Source organism: Myxine glutinosa, chromosome 5 (genome assembly GCF_964187855.1).
Source record: "Myxine glutinosa chromosome 5, kmMyxGlut1.1, whole genome shotgun sequence".
NCBI classification, from domain to species: domain Eukaryota; kingdom Metazoa; phylum Chordata; class Myxini; order Myxiniformes; family Myxinidae; genus Myxine; species Myxine glutinosa.
Window position 1 is genome coordinate 122,320,782 of NC_136265.1, and position 21,264 is coordinate 122,342,045.

The 21,264-nt window shown below is 45.5% G+C and overlaps 1 protein-coding gene across 3 annotated transcripts in view; it reads right to left on the reverse strand.

The window, feature by feature from the left end:
- Nucleotides 1-21,264, reverse strand: part of XPO4 (exportin 4) — a 98,924-nt gene that overhangs the window by 4,756 nt on the left and 72,904 nt on the right. Inside the window, exons 19-24 of one of the 3 annotated variants that reach the window (XM_068116378.2) lie at nt 20,383-20,581; nt 8,379-8,497; nt 8,068-8,198; nt 3,928-4,045; nt 3,641-3,733; nt 369-512 (exon numbers count right to left, since the gene is read on the reverse strand). In XM_068116378.2, coding sequence (XP_067972479.1) covers nt 471-512; nt 3,641-3,733; nt 3,928-4,045; nt 8,068-8,198; nt 8,379-8,497; nt 20,383-20,581 — 702 coding nt within the window. In that variant the 3' untranslated portion in view covers nt 369-470. Of the gene's footprint in view, nt 1-368; nt 513-3,640; nt 3,734-3,912; nt 4,046-8,067; nt 8,199-8,378; nt 8,498-20,382; nt 20,582-21,264 lie in introns of those variants that run through there. The other 2 variants (XM_068116377.2, XM_068116380.2) reach the window with 2 other exon arrangements.

The window sequence follows — 21,264 nt, forward strand, 5'->3', positions numbered from 1 at the left end:
AAAGACTCAGAGTATGAGGGAAAATATTATGTGGTCTGATGAGATGAAAATTGAACTCTTTGGCCTGAATGCAAAGTGCTACGTCTGGCAGAAACTGAGCACAGCTCATCACCCATCTAACACAATACCTATCATGATGCATAGTGGTGGCAGCATCATCCTATGGGGATGCTTTTCAGCAGCAGGGACTGGTAGACTTGTAAGGATAGAGGAGGAGCATGGAGCCAAATACAGGTGCCAATGCATGGAGCCAAATACAGGCAAATCCTTGAGGAGAATCTGTTTCAGAATGCAAAAGACCTTAGACTGCGGTGAACATTTACATTCCAACAGGACAATCACCCCAATCATACAGCCAAAGCAACACTGGAATGGTTTCAGAACAAGAACATGAAAGTCCTAGAGTGGCCCAGCCAAAGCTCAGACTTGAATCCCATTGAGAATGTTGTTAAAGATTTGAAGATTGCTGTTCACCGACGCTCCCCATCCAACTTGACAGAGCTTGAGCAAATCTGCAAGGAAGAATGGGAGAAACACCCCAAATCTAGATTTGCAAAGCTGATACAGTCATACCCAAGAAGACTCGAAGCTGTAATCCCTGCAAAAGGCGCTTCAACGAAGTATTGACTCAGGGGGTTGAATACTTATGTACATTTGATATTTCTGGATTTCATTTTTTATTGTTTTGTAAAAATTTATATTAAAAAAATTCCACTTTGACATTATGGGGTGTTAAGTGTAGATCAGTGACAAAAAAAATCTCAATTTAATCCATTTTAAGTTCAGGCTGTAACAACAAAATGTGAAAAAAGTCAAGGGGTGTGAATACTTTCTGAAGGCACTGTATGGTATCAAGTATGAGTGCAAGTTACAAGTTGATCTTTCTGAAGCTTAAGCAAAGCATTCATTAATCAGTGGTAAAGCCGTTAAAATGAGCCAAGTTGCTCAGATCAGGTTACGTACACAACTGTTGCTTATTGATACAAACTGTCATTTATCCATAAAATAAAAGAATCTGCAGCTATCACCTTTCGGCCAAAATCTCTGATCGCTCTCACTGACAAAATTAAAAAATTTAATAAATGAGCTCATTACACGTACAGTACTATCCAGGTAGAGAGTGAAGAAGTCAGACCCTGGTTTACATCGGGGATGCGTTCCTGAAAGGTGTGACCAATATCGGAAAGCATCAAAGCAATTTTTATGGTTCCCAGACGGAGGCATTAAGTGTTTAGTCTTGGTGTCCATGGAGTCCCGCTTTTTCAAGAATATTTTTTCCATTATTTAAAAAAAAAAATTTTAAAGAAAATTTCAACTTTAAAATATTTAATCTTCAATCTTTTTAATTATCAATATGTTTTTGTGCCTCCGCCGACAACGTCGCCGGAGGCATGATGTTTTCAGGTTGTCTGTCCGGCTGTCCGTGATGGGTTTCCTTTACCGCGATAACTTGAGAACGGCTAAAGGGACCTTAGTCAAACTTGGCACAGGTATGTATAATGAGGTAAATATGAACTGATTAGATTTTGGGGGTCACAAGATCAAAGGGCAAATGTCAGAGGTCACGTTAGGTAAAAATACTGTTACCGCGATAACTTGTGAACCAGTGATGGGATTCTGACCAAATTTGGTACACTTGTGTATAATGATGTAAAGATGAACTGATTAGATTTTGGGGTCACAAGATCAAAGGGCAAAGGTCAGAGGTCATGTTAGGTAAAAATACTGTTACCGCGATAACTTGTGAACCAGTGATGGGATTCTGACCAAATTTGGTACACTTGTATATAATGATGCAAAGATGAACTGATTAGATTTTGGGGTCACAAGATCAAAGGTCAGAGGTCATGTTAGGTAAAAATACTGTTACCGCGATAACTTGTGAACCAGTGATGGGATTCTGACCAAATTTGGTACACTTATGTATAATGATGTAAATATGAACTGATTAGATTTTGGGGTCAAAGGTCAAATCTGTAATCTGTCTATAACTTGAGAATGGCTGAAGTGATCCAATTCAAACTTGGTACAGGTATGTCATAATGTTGTAAAGATTAAGTGATTAGATTTTGGGGTTATAGGTCAAAGGTCAAAGTCTGTAATAGGTCTACAACTTGAGAATGGCTGAAGTGATCCAATTTAAATTTAGTACGGGTATGTATAATGATGTAAAGATAAAATGATTGGATTTTGGGTTCAATAGGTCAAAGGTTAACAGTCAAAGTCTGTAATTTGAGAATGGCTAAGGGGATCCATTTCAAACTTGGTACAGATATGTATAATGATGTAAATATTAACTGTTTAGATTTTGGGGTCCCAAGGTCAAACACCAAAGGTCAGAGGTAATATCAGGTAAAAATGTGAGAACTTGTGAACAGCTGAAGGGATTTAAATTAAAACTTGGTACAGGTATATATAATGATGTAAACATGAACTCATTAAATTTTGGGGTCAGCAGGTCAAAGGTCAGAGGTCATGTCAGGTAAAAATGTGCTAACTTGAGCATAGCTTAATGGATTTAAATCAAACTTGATACAAGTATTATAATGATGTAATAATGTGTGCGAAGGCATATCAGTCGACGTCGTGACGTTGAAGAGTGCCGTTCTAGTTTCAATTCGTTTTTAATTTTCAATTATTGGATTTTTTAAATTTTCATTTCATTTTAATTTTTCCATTATTTAAAGCGGTGTCTCGGTTTTTGGTAAAAATTATGCGGCAGAATTTCAAGTGCTACCAATTGGCTAATATTACAAGTTAGCTATCCCAGGAACCATCAGTCATCTCTGATTGCAGCCATCTTGTTCTCATAAGAATTAATGGAATAAGGGGAAATACGTTCCCAACGTCTTCACCTATTATATTGCGATTTATACCTATGATATTAACATTTTTTGGTTAATGACAGTTATGCTCAAATAAACATATGCATAAATAAATAATTAAAAACAAGTAACAGACATTTGTAAGTCCAGCTTTTGCGTTTATAAACTTTTACTGATTAAATTCGACTGGATGAATCATAATCTGCATTGAAGTATTAGATATATTTAAAAAAAATAAAGATCTTCAGGAAGTGGTCAAACTTGGCGATAACTTCTTCTTCCTCCTTCTTCTTCTTCAACGATGGTCAGAGTTTTTATAGATGGTACGCACCGTGGTCGGAGGAAAACTTAATAACCCGGCATTATCAGCAGCACGTTCACCAGCATCCATTCGACGAATAACATTTAATTCCACTTCTAAGGTAACACTTTTACAATGCCTCTTAGCCAATTTGCTTTCGGCTTTTTGCGATCTCCCGATTTGGTACTTTAGCGATGTATTATGTTGTCTTTTATCAGTTCAGCAAGCTCTGAAAACACCAGAGAATAAAAGGTATGGCTTTTAAAGCAACGGAAGTGCGAGTTGAGGCGACGCAAATCGGGTAGTGGTATTAATAACGTGACGATGCATTTGTGAAACGATGTAAAAAGAGGAGACGTAAATCTGGGAATGACTGCACCAGCATAAATAGCTTCTTCTTCATGAGAGAACCCTGACTCATTCACAAGCAGGCGGTCCCTGGAAGCGGTAACAGTAGAAACACTCCCGTGACGGTACCGATGTGTACAAACAAGCATTCAGCCACGGGTACTACCTGGTGTAGACAAATGAGTGAGTACAGAGCTTCTCCAGCAGCGGTGGCAAGGTCAGTGTCAAACTTGCTGAGAAGAACCATGTCAAACACGACCTGCGGTGAGAGCACACAGGCGATGCTGTGAGGTCACGGGATTATGAGCAACGATAAGTGATGGATGTTGACGTAAGCCAAATGAAGGTGGAGATAACAGAGGAGATCAACATGATGGGCACGATTACAGAAAAAGTGGAAACCATAATAATAACACAGGTTAGTGAATATGACCATACTTCAGACTCTCAAACCTTGAGGAAGTGACGTGTTGCCAAATGCAGCTGTGTGTCTTTGTCCACCATTCTACAGGCCTGATCGGCCAGGGGCGCCAGTGCCTCCAAGCAAAGCTGGGCCACATCACTGCCGAATCTGTACCCGTTCATTGTGAAGGATGTCAACGAAAGTTTGAAGTGCTTGCAATATATTGCAATCTCAACTCCCCCCATTACAGGCGCACAAATGGCCCACTTGCAATGCATAAAATGGGTGGACGGACCGGGTGAGCTGAACGGTTTTCCACAAACAAGATCCTAGATGGCGAGCTGTATGCCATATAGTGACTATTCCAGAATTTTACTTTGAGAAAAATATTCAGCACATCAGGTCAGAATCTGGACATTAAAAAAACAAATCCCCGCAATGGCAGAATTAAACATGTACCAAACCCAGATTTCAACGAGAACGGCACTCGGTAGAGCACATACCTCCGCCAGGCTGAACAGTTCGTTTTGTATCCCACTGATAGGCCGGATCTGGATTCGGACCTGAACCAAAATTTAATCGGCTTGTTCTTCTCACCTGACCAACTCGTCCACCAAGGTTATTCATAACTCTTCCATAACATTTTAAAATATCATGTTATACATTCCTTTTCGCCAGATCTCTCAATGGTGAAGAATCACTTAAAAAATAAATAATTCTCGTATCTGAATCCATATTCAGATCTTCACCAAAATCTAATATATTTGTCCTCGTCACACACCCAACCTCTTCACCAAGTCTCGTCCAAATTTGTCCACAACCTTTTGAGATATCCTGCTATGTATCATATTTGGCCCTATCTCCCAATGGTGAAGAATCACTTTAAAAATTCGACTAGCCGGATCCGGATCTTCACCAAAATCGAATCATTTCGTCCTCGTCACATACACCACATCTCTGCCACATTTTGTCCGAATCCGTCCACAACTTTCTGAGATATCTTGTTTACAAACAAACCTTTGGTGGCGGAGGTAAAAATTGAGAATAATTACATATCATAATCGAAACTGGAACAGCACTCGGTAGAGCACACACCATCGCCAGGCTGAACAGTTTACATTTAGTATCCCACTGACGAGCTGGATCTGGATCCGGACTAGAATCAAAATCTAATTGGCTCATTCTTGTTACCGACCCACCTCATCCACCAAGTCGTAATTATAGATCGTTTTTCCTATCTCGCAATGCTGAAGAATCACTTTTAAATTCTCGGATCTAGATTCAGATCTTCACCAAAATCTAAAGAATTCGACCTTGTGACAACCCCAACCTGTCCACCAAGTTTCATCCGAATCCGTCCATAAACTTTGCCAGATGTCAGAATCCGTGCTCACAGGCAGTCAGAGGTGAAAACATAACCTCCGTCCACCTTTGGTAGGTAGCAGAGGCAATAATTTCACATTCACTTTCTTATATAAATAAATAAATCTCATCGATAAAGCACTAGAACAAAGTGGATCAGAACAGAAGGTGGATCAGACTCGGCAACGGTTGCTAGAGTGAGATGTGCATGGAAGAAGTTTCGGGAACCGAGTGGCGTGCTGATGAGGAGGGGAGTGTCGTTGAAGCTGAAGGGAAAGGTGTATGCTGCATGTGTGAGAAGTGTTATGATTTATGGGAGCGAGACATGGGTAATGAACGTAGAGCAGCAACAAAGGCTGGAAAGGGTGGAAATGCGAATGGTTCGGTGGATGTGCGGAGTATCGTTGAGAGAGAGGAAGACAAATGATGAATTGCGAAAGATGATGGGAATAGAGCCTGTGATGGATGCTGTGAAGAGGAACAGTTTGAGATGGTTTGGTCATGTGTTGAGGAAGGATGAAAGTGACTGGTTGAGAAGAGTGATGGAAATGAATGTAGAAGGAGGTAGAGGACGGGGAAGACCGAGAAAGACTTGGCTAAAGATGGTGGAAGAAGAAATGCGGGCAAGGGGGTTAACAAGGAGAGATGCAGAAAATAGGGCAAGATGGAGAAGATTGTCATGGGGACCACAAGGCTAACCCCCGCTCTAGCAGGGAAAAATGGCCTTAAAATGCATGTTGTTGTTGTTGTTGTTGATAAAGCACTGTGTCTGTGCACTCAGTTTGTCAAACACTCAGTTTGTGTCTGTGCCACAAGCGCCATCTATTTTACAGGCCACACATCCCCCTCTCCTCCAGCATCACAAGCACTACCCATTAGCCAGGTGCTACTATTTTGTTCGCTTCGCATAGCTGTGTCGCCCCATAGGCCTCTGGTGTACAATGTACATTCGAAAACGGAATCGACGCATATTCTAACATTACCTCTGCCGCCGAAGGTGGATTGAGGTTATGTTTTCACCCCTGTCTGTTTGTTTGTGAACAAGATATCTCAAAAAGTTGTTGACAGATTCGGACGAAATTTGGCAGAGGGGTCGTGTATGTGACATGGTAGAAAATGATTTGATTTTGGTGAAGATCCAGATTCGGATCCGGTTATTAGAATTTTTAAAAGTGATTCTTCACCATTGGGAAATTGGGCCAAAAACGATATATATATATAGCATGATATCTCAAAACGTTGTGGACAGATGTGGACGAAACTTGGTGGAGAGGTTGGGTGTATGACGAGGACTAATGGATTCGATTTTGGTGAAGATCTGAATATGGATTTGGATACAAGAATTATTTAATTTTAAAAGTGATTCTTCACCATTGAGATATTGGGTGAAAAGCAATATATAACATGATATTTAAAAAGGTTGTGGACGAGTCAATTATGAACTTGATGGACGAGTTGGTTAGGTGACAAGAAAAAGTCAATTCGATTTTGGTTCAGTTCGTAATCCAAATATGGCCTATCAGTGGGATACAAAACATAAACTGTTCAGCCTGGCAGAGGTATGTGCACTACCGAGTGCTGTTCTAGTTAATTAATAAAGTGAGTGGGTGTACGTGTGCATATTTGGAGACAAGTGTTCCCTGAGAAGAACAAGGTAAGTGGCGTGTTTGTGGGGTCACAAATTGACTAATTTGTGTTTAACCGCAAAAAACACCCCCCAAAAACCGGGTTTTTATTTTATTAATGTTTAAAATTTCCCCGTGCTTTGAGACCAAACAAAGCTAATCCAGGTGCTGTCCCAAGATTTAGTCTTACGATATCATTTTTTGTGATTTAATGTTTTTATGATAACATTTTTGACTGTCATTGACATAGTTTAAGATTCACCTAAAATACATGCCGAGAAAAATCGGACAAAATTAGACATTTTAGACAAAATTTTCACTTAAAATAACTAAATAGATGTGTGGCTTTCGGAATGGGGAATTGCTTATTTGTAAGGTCTATTTGACGAGCGTTAGCATTATTAGAGGTCCCTCGAGGTGTTCTGAATGAAATTGGGAGAAATCTGGGGGAAAATATCCGTTTTTTTAAATCTGGGGAAAATGAACGGGTCTGCTGCTGTTTCCTGACATGTTTGCATACCATATAAGACCTCTTTGAAAGCTCTTCCCAACCTTGGGGAAAAGAGGGGGGAGAAGAGGGAGGGTGAGGGGTGAGAGAGTGGGGGCGGGGGAAAGGATAGAGGTAGGCAGAGGAAAAGGGAGGATGGAGGGGGGACGGGGGGGTCCGCGTAACTACTTTGAAAGCTTTTGTAATACTATATAGGAGCGCTTTGAAATTTGGTTGGTGGGGGGGGGGGGGAGGAGGAGAGAAGGGGTAGGGGTGAGGGTGGGGTTTGAGGGGAGAGATAGAAGAGAGGATTGCTGAGGTCTTGAAGTTACATTTTACATTACATGGAATTTCCACTGTTGCTGACATAATTTAATATTGGAGGGGAGGGAAGGGGGAGAGTGGAAGGAAGGAGAGGATGGAGGCAGAGAGAGAGGAAGGAGTAGAGGGGAAAGGAGAAAGTGGGGCTTGAGAGGGAAGAGCGGAGAGGGGGAAAGAGAGGGAAGAGTGGAGAGGGGGAAAGAGAGGGAAGAGTGGAGAGAGGTAGGGTGGGAAGGGGTGGGAGAAGGTAGGGGATAGGATGGGATGGGATGAAGGAGGGCAAGGGTGGGAAGAGGGACCTGGCATTGCCAGGCAACGGCAGAACTATCAATTATCAGTCTCACTGAGTCCTCAAGTTGGCACCACAAATTCAAAACAAATGCAGAAAAGGATACGTTGTCAGGCCAAGCTCCAAGGACACCATAAAACTTTTGAAGAGTTCTTCTGGCAGGCTGGCGATCTTTTCTGGGAAAAGCTCACACATGAAGGTGATGAGCTTGAAGAATTGACTGCAGAGGGAAGGGAACTGGAAACAGAGGTTAAAATGGCAGAACGAAATGGATTTCAGTCAAACAGGCAAAACGGATAACCGAGCATTATGTGAAAAAATATTTCCTAAAACAGATAGAGTAGAAGAAAGTGTGTTACATGTGAAAAAACCAGAAGCTGGAGGATTATGTCAGTTGTGAAGGGTAACTGAAGTCACCTTGAGGAGGTTGTGGGTCATAAGGGGCAGGATGAGGTCCAAGCCAAAAAGGACCACATCAGCAGCAGAAAGCTGTCCCTCTTCACTCCGCACTTGCACCTCTGCATGCAAGTTCTCCTCTTGGGAACAAAACAAGGAGCGGGTGGGGATGGCAGAAAGAGAGAAGAAAAAGTTAAAGTTAATGTATATCCTTTACCAGACAATAATCAGGGACATGTATATTGTTGCGAATATGGAATTTGACCTCCATATCCGCTTGTAAATATTCCCCTATCTTCTCCGATACTCCCCAACTCTCCCCTTACCCCATTCCCTAGTCCCATTGTCTGTAAACAACACCCATTAGAGCCGATCTTCCCCTTCATTCCCCCATTAAATGTCGTGCCCAGGTCCCCCGCACCACACGTAGACAATTATAGGACATCTTGCTAGTTATTCTTAATCTATGTCAGTTAAGGACTTGTTTCCATTAATTATGACTCTTCGTTGCACCAGAATGTGATGATATGGCACCAGTAGGAGTTTAGGACCTTCCCATACCTCCCCGCATCTCTTCCCATCATCTCAAGCTCCAACAACAACCACAACAACAGCGGCTTTGCGTCCTCACTCCGGCTCGGTTGGCCGCCATTGAACATGTGCTCGACGGGGTTACCCAGAAGGGGGCTCCCTGTCGGCCCCTCGTCAAGGGCGGAGCCGGTAACCCCCGCACCCAATGAGAAGCCATGGGCCGATGCCATATGGGGCGGAGCTAACGAGCGAGGGCGTGACTCCCCGCCGGATATACGCGGCCCCGCGCCGGACGTGACGTGAGATGCGCCCCGAGCTTGGAAGGACAAGACGCCACCCTCCCGAGCGCTGAGCGACCTCCCCGGCATCTCCACCAAAGTCGCGACCCACGAGCGCTGAGCGACCTCCCCGGCATCTCCACCAAAGTCGCGACCCACGAGCGCTGAGCGACCTCCCCGCATCTGCTGGACACCAACGTACGCGATTCTGTCCCTGAGCCAGGTGCACCTGAGCCATCGACTGCCGCTTTCCTGGCCATCAAACCCCGTGTGAGTGAGCCTTGTCCCGTTTATCTGTGGTCTGTCTAGGGTTAATATAAGAGTGTGTCTAAGTGCCCACCTTCCTATGTTTCCCTCTTGTCCCTGTAATCTAACCTTTTCCGCCTTAATATAACCTCCTCCGGAGGTCTTGAGAACTGAACCCCTGGTGTCGTATTGTGTGATTATAATCCAGCCGGGTGTCTTCTCTTTCCTATTGAGCCAGCGTAGCGCGATTAGTCAACAGTCGGGCACAATCGGGTAACTTGTACGGATACGGCGGCCATCCCGCTCGGCCCACCATACCATCAAAGTCGTATCTGTAACAATTGGTGTCGAGGAGTGAGATTGGACCCGGAGCGCGTTTACGCGCTCGAAATTATAACAGCGAAATTTGATTGTGTTTTACAAAAAAAAAAAATAATAAAAACCCGAATTTTGAAAGTCGCGCTATGGCGGATCAAGACGGCTGGGGTCCGGTAGGGGAGAGTGAGGTAGGGTCGATCCAGGACCAAAATGAGGGACAGGAGGAGAGCGAAGCAGTGAGGGCGGCAGGTTCGCAAAATAGCGCCGTCACGCACGAAGTAGCGGGCGCGCAAAATGGCGCGCTCGCTCACGTGGTTGAAGGGTCCCAAAATAGCGGCGCCGCGGAGGGCGAGCCTGCGGTGGCGGCTGGGGACGCTGGGCAAACCGGGTTTGACCTCAGATTATTCTTGACCCAACTGAATGCAAAAATGGATAGGATGGAGGGCCAAATGAGGGTTGATAGTGGGCGAATAGAGGGCCAAATGGGGGTAATGGGGAACCGGATGGATGCTCAGGGTGAGCGATTGGAGGGCCAAATGGGGGTAATGAGGGACGAAGCGAGGGGTACCGGTGAGAAGTTAGACAATAATTTTGAGGAGTTAGACAAGAAAATTGGGAAGTTAGACAATAATTTTGAGGAGTTAGACAAGAAAATTGGGAAGTTAGACAATAATTTTGAGGGGTTAGACAACGGGATAAAAGAGGTGAGAAATGGGTTAATGGGGGTAGAAAACAGAATGGCCGCTCAAGAGAATCAAATGGAAGGGATGCAAAAAGGGTTAGAGGGGTTAGAAAACAGTATGGAAGGCAAATTGAGGGACATGAGGGACCAAGCGGAAAGGGAAGTTAAACAAATGGAGCAGCAGATAGAGGGGGTCAGAATGGGGGTAGAAACCAAACTGGATGCTCACAGGGAGGAAATGGAGCAGATGAGGGTGGCATCTGGGCAGGAGATGCAAGTGATGGGAGAGGAGATCAGAAGAGGAGTGAGTGAGGAGGTCGGAGGAGTGCGCGAGGAGGTGAGGCACTGTAAGGAGCACATGGAGAAGGAGGTGAGAAAGGGGACTGTAAAGTTACAAGGGGGCATAGAGGACCTGACGCAGGAGGTGGAGCAGCTGACGGTGGGACAGACGGAGTTAGTGGAGCAGGTTCAAAGGAACACTGCGGTATTAGGAGGTTTAAAGGCGACACAGAAAGAACTAAAAGATGACTTGGTAGCGACGAAGAGGCAATGTCAGATGGTACGTGAGGGACTGACAACGAGGTTGGACGAGGTGGTAGAGGTAATGGAGACGAAGGACCGGCAGGTGAGGACGCACCTGGAAACGGTCAAGGTAGCCTTAGAGGATGAGCTTGAGGAGACGTACCGGGGAATAAAAGAGGTGAAGCACAAATTAGAAGAAGTGGAAGAAGGGATGAGCGAAATTAAGAAGCGACGGAGAGGGGATAAGAAAGAGATAAAAGAGGAGATAAAAGAATTGGTCCAAAGTCTGTGTTCAAATCGTGATGATGTGCTCATTAACCGGATGAGGGATTCGCAGGTGATGGAGGAGAAGCGAAGAGAAAGAGGACCCGGTGTAAGTGGTGACCAATATGGTCGTGCGTATGATGCGCCAGGTGATTTAAGAGGCTTGGGGGTCGAGATAGACCCGGGTGTTCGTGAGAGGCCGTTGGTGAAGTGTGCGACAGGTCTGGTGTGCGAAAGAGGAGGTGTGCGAGAAAGTCCGACTCTGGGGTGTGTGAGGAAAAAGTGCGTGCCAAGGAGTGAGTGTGCTGGCGAGAGTGAGTCGGTCGTAGCGTGTGTGCGAGGGAGCACGTGGAAGCGCGGTGTGGTGAGTGTTACAGAGGGTGTAACGGGAGAGTGTGCGCGAGAAAGGTGTGTGACGGACAGGTGCATGAGGAAAGAGCGCGCTGTCAGAAGTAAGGAAGAGTGTCCACCTGTGGTGAGTGTTACAGAGGGTGTAACGGGAGAGTGTGCGCGAGAAAGGTGTGTGACGGACAGGTGCATGGGGAAAGAGTGTGCTGTCAAGAGTAAGGGTGAGTGCGTTGCCAAGAATGGAGGTGAGAGTAGTGAGAGTGACATGGAGCGTGAGTTAGTTGTGACAGGTGAGCGAGGATGTACACCTGGGATGGAAGGATGCACACCTGGAATGGTAGAGCGTGAGTGGGAATGCACGCTGGAATTGGTAGTGAGGCACGTGGTTGGGTGTGCGAATGAGGGCACACCTGTGATTGTCACAGAGGAGGTGACTGAGGAGGGGGCGCGAAGAGGTGTTTTGGTGAGGTGTGCGACCAACGAATGTGTGCCAAAGTGTTCGGTGGTCAGGTGTGTGACCAAGGCTGTGAGTGGAATGGGTGTGCCTGGGTGTGTAAGGAAAGGTACGAGGAGCATGGGCACGGCTGGATGTGTGAGCAAGGAACGGGCTGCGGGGTGTAAGCATGCAGGTGAAGCATCGACGTTAGACGGGTTAGAGGTTAGAGCGACTTTTAGCCGAAGCGGGCCCTCGGTGCGTGCCGGGCCTCGCTTTGAACGGCCGCGTCCAGGCTCCACTAGGCGGAGCTGGCAGCCCGATAGAAAGGGTCGTCATGGCGACCACGTTTTGTTGAGACGTGCCGGCAGGTCGAGATCGGGACATTGGATGGCTCCACGCCGAGGTGATGCGTGGGATCTCGGCCCGGGTAAGCCCCCGTCCCTGCCCCGAATGCCGGACGCATCCACCCGCTGGCACAAAACAACCAGCATCCATTGCTTGGCTTTACGAAGCCGGGCTTTGGACAGGGATTGGCGCACCGAGAGGTATTAGTGAGTCGACTGGGTGATGAGGTTAGTGTTTTGGACCCAAAATTAGAGAAAAACAAAATTTGATGATTGGCAAAGGATTGGCAGTAGTGATTGGCAGATGATGGGCAGTGATTGGCAAATTTTTGATTTGTTGAAATTTGATGTGCAAAATTGGTAGTGAGAGACCCCCGATGTGGTGGGATGGCAAATCCACCATCCTTCCCATGGGGGGGCAAAGGAGCAATAGCTTATGGGGTGTATGGCAGTGAAAACTAGCCCGGGTGGGTTAGGATATGGCGTGTAGGGATCTAGCAAGGATGACCTTAGGTAACGTTAAGGTTAGTTAGTGACTGATACCTGTAGTGGGGACGCAGGTAGATTAGTGTGGATGATAATGACGTGGGAGCGCAATAGTTTAAAGGGACGACTGGGAAGCGCAAGTTTCAGAAGGGAGTAGTTAGCTGAGATGATGCTGTGTGTGTGAGAATTGAACAGGTGTGATTGCACAGGTGTGCAACTGGACAGGTGTGTGGAGCAGTGTATGAGTAGTGAGTGTGTGGATCAGCGCGAATGCGCTTGGGGAGAGAAGGGTGCCGGTGGCACCAGGTGTGAGAGCACAGGTGTGCAAGTACAGGTGTGTGGAGAGAGTTGGAGTGAGTGGTACGGAGTGGTGTGCATGGTGCGAAGGTGTGGATGGGGGAAGAGTGGACCCCTTTCACGAGTACCCGGGGCGGGTAGTGTAAGTGTTAGGTAGAGGGTACAGGTAAATTGTGGTTGGATATTGGCATTTGTGGTGCGGTTGCAGAATGGTGTTGTGAATGGGTGCATTAGTGTTGTGGAAATGGCTGGGCGTGTAGCCTGTTAGTGTGTGTAGTTGGTTGGGCACTCCACCACTGTGAGGATGTCGGCCAGGTGAGGCCGCAGGTGGGCTCTGGGAGCCGGTAGTTGTGAGTGGGTGCCTGAGGATCCCGGGTGTGGATCGGGCAGCCCAGTGCCAGAGAGGGCACGGAGTGGGGAGAGAGCCAGAGGGCCTTCCCCAGGTAGTTAGGTTAGGGTGAGGAGCAGGTAAGCTCGGAGGCAACTGCAGTGGTGGAGGTGTGCAGGTGGGTAGACCCACTGGGAGAGGTACACGCCGCAGCCCAGAAATTGTGCGAGGGCACCGGGAGATGAATCGGGGGAGTGAGACCCCAAATTGAAGAGCACCACAGTTTGGCCAATGGGAATTGGTTTTTAGAACCCATAGTGTAAGAGGGCCAATGGTTTGGCCGGAGAGAGACCCCGGGTAGTGTAAAGTTGTTAAAGTCATTTAGGAGATAGTTAGGATTGATGAACCTGTCGCACCATACGCAGCCACTTGCCTGTGGTGATGATGATGACTCCACACCTGTGTTTTCTTTGTTTGTGTTGCAGAAATGAGAATTGCTGTTGGATTTGTGAGACGCATCACGACGTGGATGAGACATTGGGGTGATTCCATCTCTCCCTCCCTAGGAGGGACTGATGATGAATTGAAAATGGCAAATTTTGATGAGAGTTGAAAATGGCAAATTTGATTGGTTAGGAGGGAGAGAAGACGGATTTGGTTTATGGGAGGAACGGGGAAGACAGTAGGGACGTTTGTTGATGTGTAAAGTAGATGTTTATGGGTAGTGTTGTGTTTTGTTGATACAGTAAGGGGTAAGGGAGGGGCCATGTAGGTTACCTGGTGGGGGGGGCGTACGGTAGGAACGTACCTGTCTCACCTGGTTCCCATGTGCCCCCAGTGTGCATCACCTTGCATTGCGTGCACTTTTGCGCCCTTACCACCTTGCTCACTTGTCTTGTTTTTGTCTCCCACCTCCGAGGATCTGGCTTTGGGGTAGAGAGAGAGGAAAGAGAGGTGCTGGCTACGCAGTTGTGGGCCTGCACTTTCGCTGTTGGCTGCCTGGATCGATACACCATATGGACCGCAATGTTTGTGGCCACCCACAATGGACCGCAGTTCGTTTGCGGCCAAGCACCACCCGGGGATGGACCTATGGGTCAACGTGGCACCTATGCCATACAGGTGAACCACTTTTAGTTACCACCAAGTGCACCACAAGAAGAGCAAGAGACACCTGCAGGGTTAGGGGTTGTCGAATTTATTTTTATTCCAATGAACAATGGTGACTGCACCGATTGGTGGTGGGGTGGTGCTTTTGATGCTGGGATGGGGTGCTCTGCACGTTATTAAAGGCCGTCGGCCACAGAGCACTCGTGGGTTGGTGTATCGATGTTGGCAAGCGCGCTCTCTCTATGCATAACATCTGCATGTGTTCCTCCAAAGACAGGTCCTGGATCGTAGTGTAAATAGCAGCGTAGTCTTGTAAATAATGCTCCCTACCGGCTGTATGTTTAGTTTGAGAATTCTTTCCGGATTCGGTTATCCTGTGGGTGTGTTTCTGAGAGGAGAAGGGTGCAACGTCGCAGGGGGACATATTTACTCATTTGTGAATATCTGTAAAACTGTCGCACTCAGGGTAGAGTTAATAGTAGAGGGAACTACATTGCGTGCCACACTAAAGTAGGTAAAAATTTATCGGGTCGGGACGCCCCGAGGGTAGAGAAGGGTGCAATGTTGCGAATATGGAATTTGACCTCCATATCCGCTTGTAAATATTCCCCTATCTTCTCCGATACTCCCCAACTCTCCCCTTACCCCATTCCCTAGTCCCATTGTCTGTAAACAACACCCATTAGAGCCGATCTTCCCCTTCATTCCCCCATTAAATGTCGTGCCCAGGTCCCCCGCACCACACGTAGACAATTATAGGACATCTTGCTAGTTATTCTTAATCTATGTCAGTTAAGGACTTGTTTCCATTAATTATGACTCTTCGTTGCACCAGAATGTGATGATATGGCACCAGTAGGAGTTTAGGACCTTCCCATACCTCCCCGCATCTCTTCCCATCATCTCAAGCTCCAACAACAACCACAACAACAGCGGCTTTGCGTCCTCACTCCGGCTCGGTTGGCCGCCATTGAACATGTGCTCGACGGGGTTACCCAGAAGGGGGCTCCCTGTCGGCCCCTCGTCAAGGGCGGAGCCGGTAACCCCCGCACCCAATGAGAAGCCATGGGCCGATGCCATATGGGGCGGAGCTAACGAGCGAGGGCGTGACTCCCCGCCGGATATACGCGGCCCCGCGCCGGACGTGACGTGAGATGCGCCCCGAGCTTGGAAGGACAAGACGCCACCCTCCCGAGCGCTGAGCGACCTCCCCGGCATCTCCACCAAAGTCGCGACCCACGAGCGCTGAGCGACCTCCCCGGCATCTCCACCAAAGTCGCGACCCACGAGCGCTGAGCGACCTCCCCGCATCTGCTGGACACCAACGTACGCGATTCTGTCCCTGAGCCAGGTGCACCTGAGCCATCGACTGCCGCTTTCCTGGCCATCAAACCCCGTGTGAGTGAGCCTTGTCCCGTTTATCTGTGGTCTGTCTAGGGTTAATATAAGAGTGTGTCTAAGTGCCCACCTTCCTATGTTTCCCTCTTGTCCCTGTAATCTAACCTTTTCCGCCTTAATATAACCTCCTCCGGAGGTCTTGAGAACTGAACCCCTGGTGTCGTATTGTGTGATTATAATCCAGCCGGGTGTCTTCTCTTTCCTATTGAGCCAGCGTAGCGCGATTAGTCAACAGTCGGGCACAATCGGGTAACTTGTACGGATACGGCGGCCATCCCGCTCGGCCCACCATACCATCAAAGTCGTATCTGTAACAATATATTCGTAAACTATGGGGGAGGGGAGGTTTTATTGCAGCTTGTTTGCTCTTGGATGTTGATTCTGCCTGGCTGAAGAGGGCAATCACCACCAAAGTCAAACAGAGGCCTGGACAGATTGAAACAGATCACCAGTACAAACCAGTGATATGTGTGATGTATACACAAAGAATTAAGTTAAGCACCCCCCCCGTTTTTTTACAACCTCGCACATTACAAGTTTGTTGTCGTCAAAACAGTGTAATATACCCATGATATTGCTATATTTTCTGGAGAAGTGATATTATGGTCACATAAAAACATAACAATCATGCCGTTTTCAATATTTTATTCTGAATAATTTAAGGTGAAATTTTTTGGGAATTTTAGGCATATTTTCACCTCAATTTAAGTATGGAGCTATAGGTCCATCACGGACAGTGTGGATGACGTTTATGTTTTCTAACGTACAGTCATTGTTCTGAGAAGACCTCTAGCGATCTTTGCGTCAATAACGTGTGTAGGACCCACGTGATCGGATCACTGACTCAACCAATCACTTTTTTTCACTTTGATCACTCAATTTCATCAATGGATAATTGCTAATGTCATACCAATCATTATTTGATCTCACATACCTTAGAATATATGCCAATGTATACATATACACAAAGAATATATATTAGGGGGTGCTTACCTTAATTCGTTGTGTAGGGGTGCTTAACTTAATTCTTTGTGTATATTAAAAAAAAGGTCCTTCAATTAAAATGTATCATCATCATCGAGATTCTGGAGTATTCATCACATGCTGTGCACAGAAGGGTTCAGCTCAGGTTCGTTTTGCGATACGAAAACATCAATGACTCCTTTTTATTATTACACCATGTACTATTTCACAGAGCAATATTAAAACTGTACTGTGCAAGGCAAAATAAAGGCTTCACAAGGTTGCTTTGGAGCAATCAGGAACTCTTGGAACAAAGGAACTAAAGAACAATGGTTCACAAAGTGCAGCCAGTGAAGTTATTGTGTGCAGCGTGGCACCTGTCCTCCATGTAAAAATAGAGCACCAGTGGTCCGGTAGCTCACCTGACTGGTTGCCAAAAACTGGAGTGATGGATGAATCAGGATAAAAATAAGAGCTGGATTTAGAATACACATTTTAGGTCAGGTCGTACTCACATGTTCACAGTAGTGCAACTCCCTGATGTCTATGAGCCTTGGCTTTTGAGATATTTCCCATTTCTGGAATGATGATGTCACTTCCTGTTGTGTAAACATTAGCCCTATTTGACAAGGTGCAGTTCCAAGGTGTTTATAATTTATATTTTCAAGATACTGCCCACTTTCTGCATTATGACATCACTGGTGGCCATATTGTATTTTGGATCAGCTTTTAATCAAACGTTCCTACAGGTAGCCAGCCGATCATATATTTCAAGTTTCGCATTGATCATTGAAGTGGTTTCAGAGAAAATGATTTTTAAGGGTTTTCCTTTGATCCAATAGGGCTGCCACACCACGTGACCAATGACATTATTGTTATCAACTTATATTTCTGTTGCCTGGTCGATCACATATGCGAAGTTTCGTATCGATCAGTTAAGCGGTTTCAAAGAAGACCTTTTTAAAGGTTTCCGTATGATCCAATATGGCTGCCATACCATGTGACTCATGATGTCATTGTTAAACTATATTTCCCTTGGGTAGTTGATCAAAAATTTCAAGTTTCACATTTTTGGTTAAGCAGTTTGAGAGAAGAGGATTGTTAAAGGTTTTCCTTAATCCAAAATGGTGGTCAAACTAGATCGAAATCCAAGCACTTTTGGGCCCTTCAAACCTTACGATGACCTACATATAGGTGGAGGGGTAGCATGCCATGAACAAACTTGAGTTCTACCACACCAAAGATGATTTTAGCCAAGTTTGGCCACAATTACATCGGCACTTTGAGAAGAAGTTGCAAGTTTTTACGGAGGGCCGGTCAATGCACCATCCCATAAGCTCACATGAACTACAGGTAGTGACAAAAGAAAATGGAAACACATGGGTAAATGAGGGACACCAAGTATATTGAAAGCAACAACTTCAACACAGATGTAGCCTATCTGCCATGATCTTTCCTGGGAAAACCACATTTCCAAGCCAGCCTCCAAAGCCAGTCGCCGAATAGGCATCCTCCGTCGTGCGAAGTCCTTCCTTGGCACACCTGAGCTCCCCACCAAATACAAGGCTTTCATCTGCAGCTCAATGGAATACTGTTCTCCCCTCTGGGCTGGTGCTCCTGCCTCACACCTCGCTCGTCTTCACGCTGGAGAAACCAAAGCATTCAGGATCATTGGAATCTTCCGCGATGAAGCCGATTCTGAGGCCCTTTCACTCACTCACCGCAGGCAGGTAGGTGGTCATTCTGTCTTCCACTGACTCCGATCCGGCCTATCTACCTATCTGTGCTCTGTCCCCCAAATATTCCTACAGGTCGCACAAGATCTGCCAGCAACCCTATTCTGGTGAAATTGCCAAAATCAAGACTCTCTGCTCACCTTCACTCTTTCATTCCTCTTTACTCCCACCTCTGGAACAAACTCCCTCACTCTCTTCAAACCCACTCCTCCCTCCAGGTCTTTAAAACAGCTGTTCACCACCATCTCTTATGAATTATCGCGAATTGCGAAACAGCGAATGGTTTAGTTTTCCACACGAGCCACACGCAGGAATTTACTTCCTGTTTATTAAATATAAGTAAGTAAATAAATTATATATATATATATATATATATATATATATATATATATACATATATACATATATATATACATACATATATACATATATACATATATATATACATACATATATACATATATACATACATACACACACACACACACACACACACACACACACACACACACACACACACACACACACACACACACACACACACACACACACACACACACACACACACACAGTCGGACCCCGCCATTCGAGGGGGATACGTTTCTGTAAAATCCACAAATAGCGAAACCCGCAAATAGCGGAGCATTGTTTCAATGGAAAAAGGGGGATAGGTTCCCAATTCGCGAAAATCCGTGAATAGAGAGGAACAAATTGCAAATGGTGAGGCAAATCCCAAGAATGTCTACGATAATCCGCAAAGGTCGATGAAAGTCCTGGAAATGGCGAGACAAAACCCGCGAATGTCGGCGATAATCCCGCAAATGTCGATGAAAGTCCCACAAATGGCGAGGCAAATCCTACGAATGATCACTCTACCATCCGTGCATGCATTCATTTTCAATGGGGAAAAGGGAGACATCTAATTGCGCTAATAGATACTGTGGAGTGTTTTCATTCCTCGCAGGGATGACGTGTTATGCAGCTTGTGGAACATCCCGCGAAGCTCTCGATTATAGTGTGGCTAAAATTCGTGGCTGCGAAAGCCATGAAAACGCAATGTAGAAGCAGTTCATGCTCGCACTTGTAGAAGATGTTTTTTTGCATATGCCCACCTGCTTTATGCATGGCTGGTGAAAGATAGGTTTTATAAATGTGTCAAGCTAGCAGTTCTTGAAATTATTTTTTTTGCACACCTGAAAAACCACGAATTCACGGAACACAGCCACAAATAGGGGGGGGGGGGGGGGGCGTGATTTCGCGGAACACAGCCGTGAATAGAAAAAAAACCCACTAATTCGCGGGATACTTTTCCGCGAATAGAGAAACATGTCGCATTTTATCAACCGCGAATACGCAGAACCCGCGAATAGCGGAACCCACAAATAGCGGAACCCACAAATAGCGGAACCGCGAATAGTAGGGTCCGCCTGTATTTGCACAATTTTTTCATTTTTCCAGGAAGTTTAAGGACTTGGCCAAGTTTCTTAGGACTTTCCAGTTCTGGAAAATGCTTTTTCATTTTTCCAGGAATTTCAAAGAGTTCAAAGACTTTGTGAACCCTGTTTTCAACCCCATGTGAAATACTAATGATGTTAAAACTTCAATCATTGTTCAAGGAAGAAAAAACAAAAATAAAGAAACAAACCGTGTAGCGAGTAATTAATTATACCACGATAAATCAAAGGTTATGCGTCTCGGCCCATAATTCCACCACTATGGCTCATTGTCCTTTCCTCACCAGCAGTGTCACTGAAGTCGATGAACTCCTTCGACAGGAGGTTTGTGAGAAGCTCAAGAATGAGAAGCAAATCTTGATGCCTTTCCTCCTCTTCCTGCTGTTCTCCTTGTGACATGGCCCCACGCACGCAGCTTCGGCCGTGGGCCGCAAAAACTCTCAACAGGTGCAGGCAACTCTCGTACAGTTTCAAGGCACGTGACTTGGGAGGGTCAAAAAGTCAAAATAAAAATTCAGAGAAAGGGTAAAAATAATAATAATCATTTTGAGACGGCACACAAGCCAACAAAAGAAATGCATCGTTGGTATTTATTATTTCATCTGACTTTTCCTGAAACTCCAACAAAACAATAATAACGGTTACAGAAGGCAAACCAATAAATAACTAGAAAGCATCTGAAAATGTGAAGCCTGTCCACGTCCACTTTGTAGTCGGATTTCGTATTATTATTATTCTTATGGATGCTAAGCATGATGAAAACAACGAAAACAAATTGACGATTTTAGGCAACCTTCACCTTTTGACCTCAAAAGCAATAGCCTTCAGTGACCCAATATGCAAATTCTTAAAATTTCACGTCAATGGGATGAAAATTGATGATTTTATGTGATGTTGACCCCTGCCTTTTGACCTTTTCACCAAATTATTAATTTGCCTTCTCCATTTTCTCATAATAAAGTTTTGTTGAAATTTTGATGACAAAAGCTAAAATTTGATGACAAAAAGCTATGGCATTCACACAGGCATGCATGCACATGATTGCAAAACCCCTGCACAGGTAGATTTGACACAAAATAGAAAGTGGCATTTGCCACGAATGAGTCAATGGATATGCCTCCGTGGTCGTTGGATGTCAACCAACTGTTATGTTTCATTTCAATTAA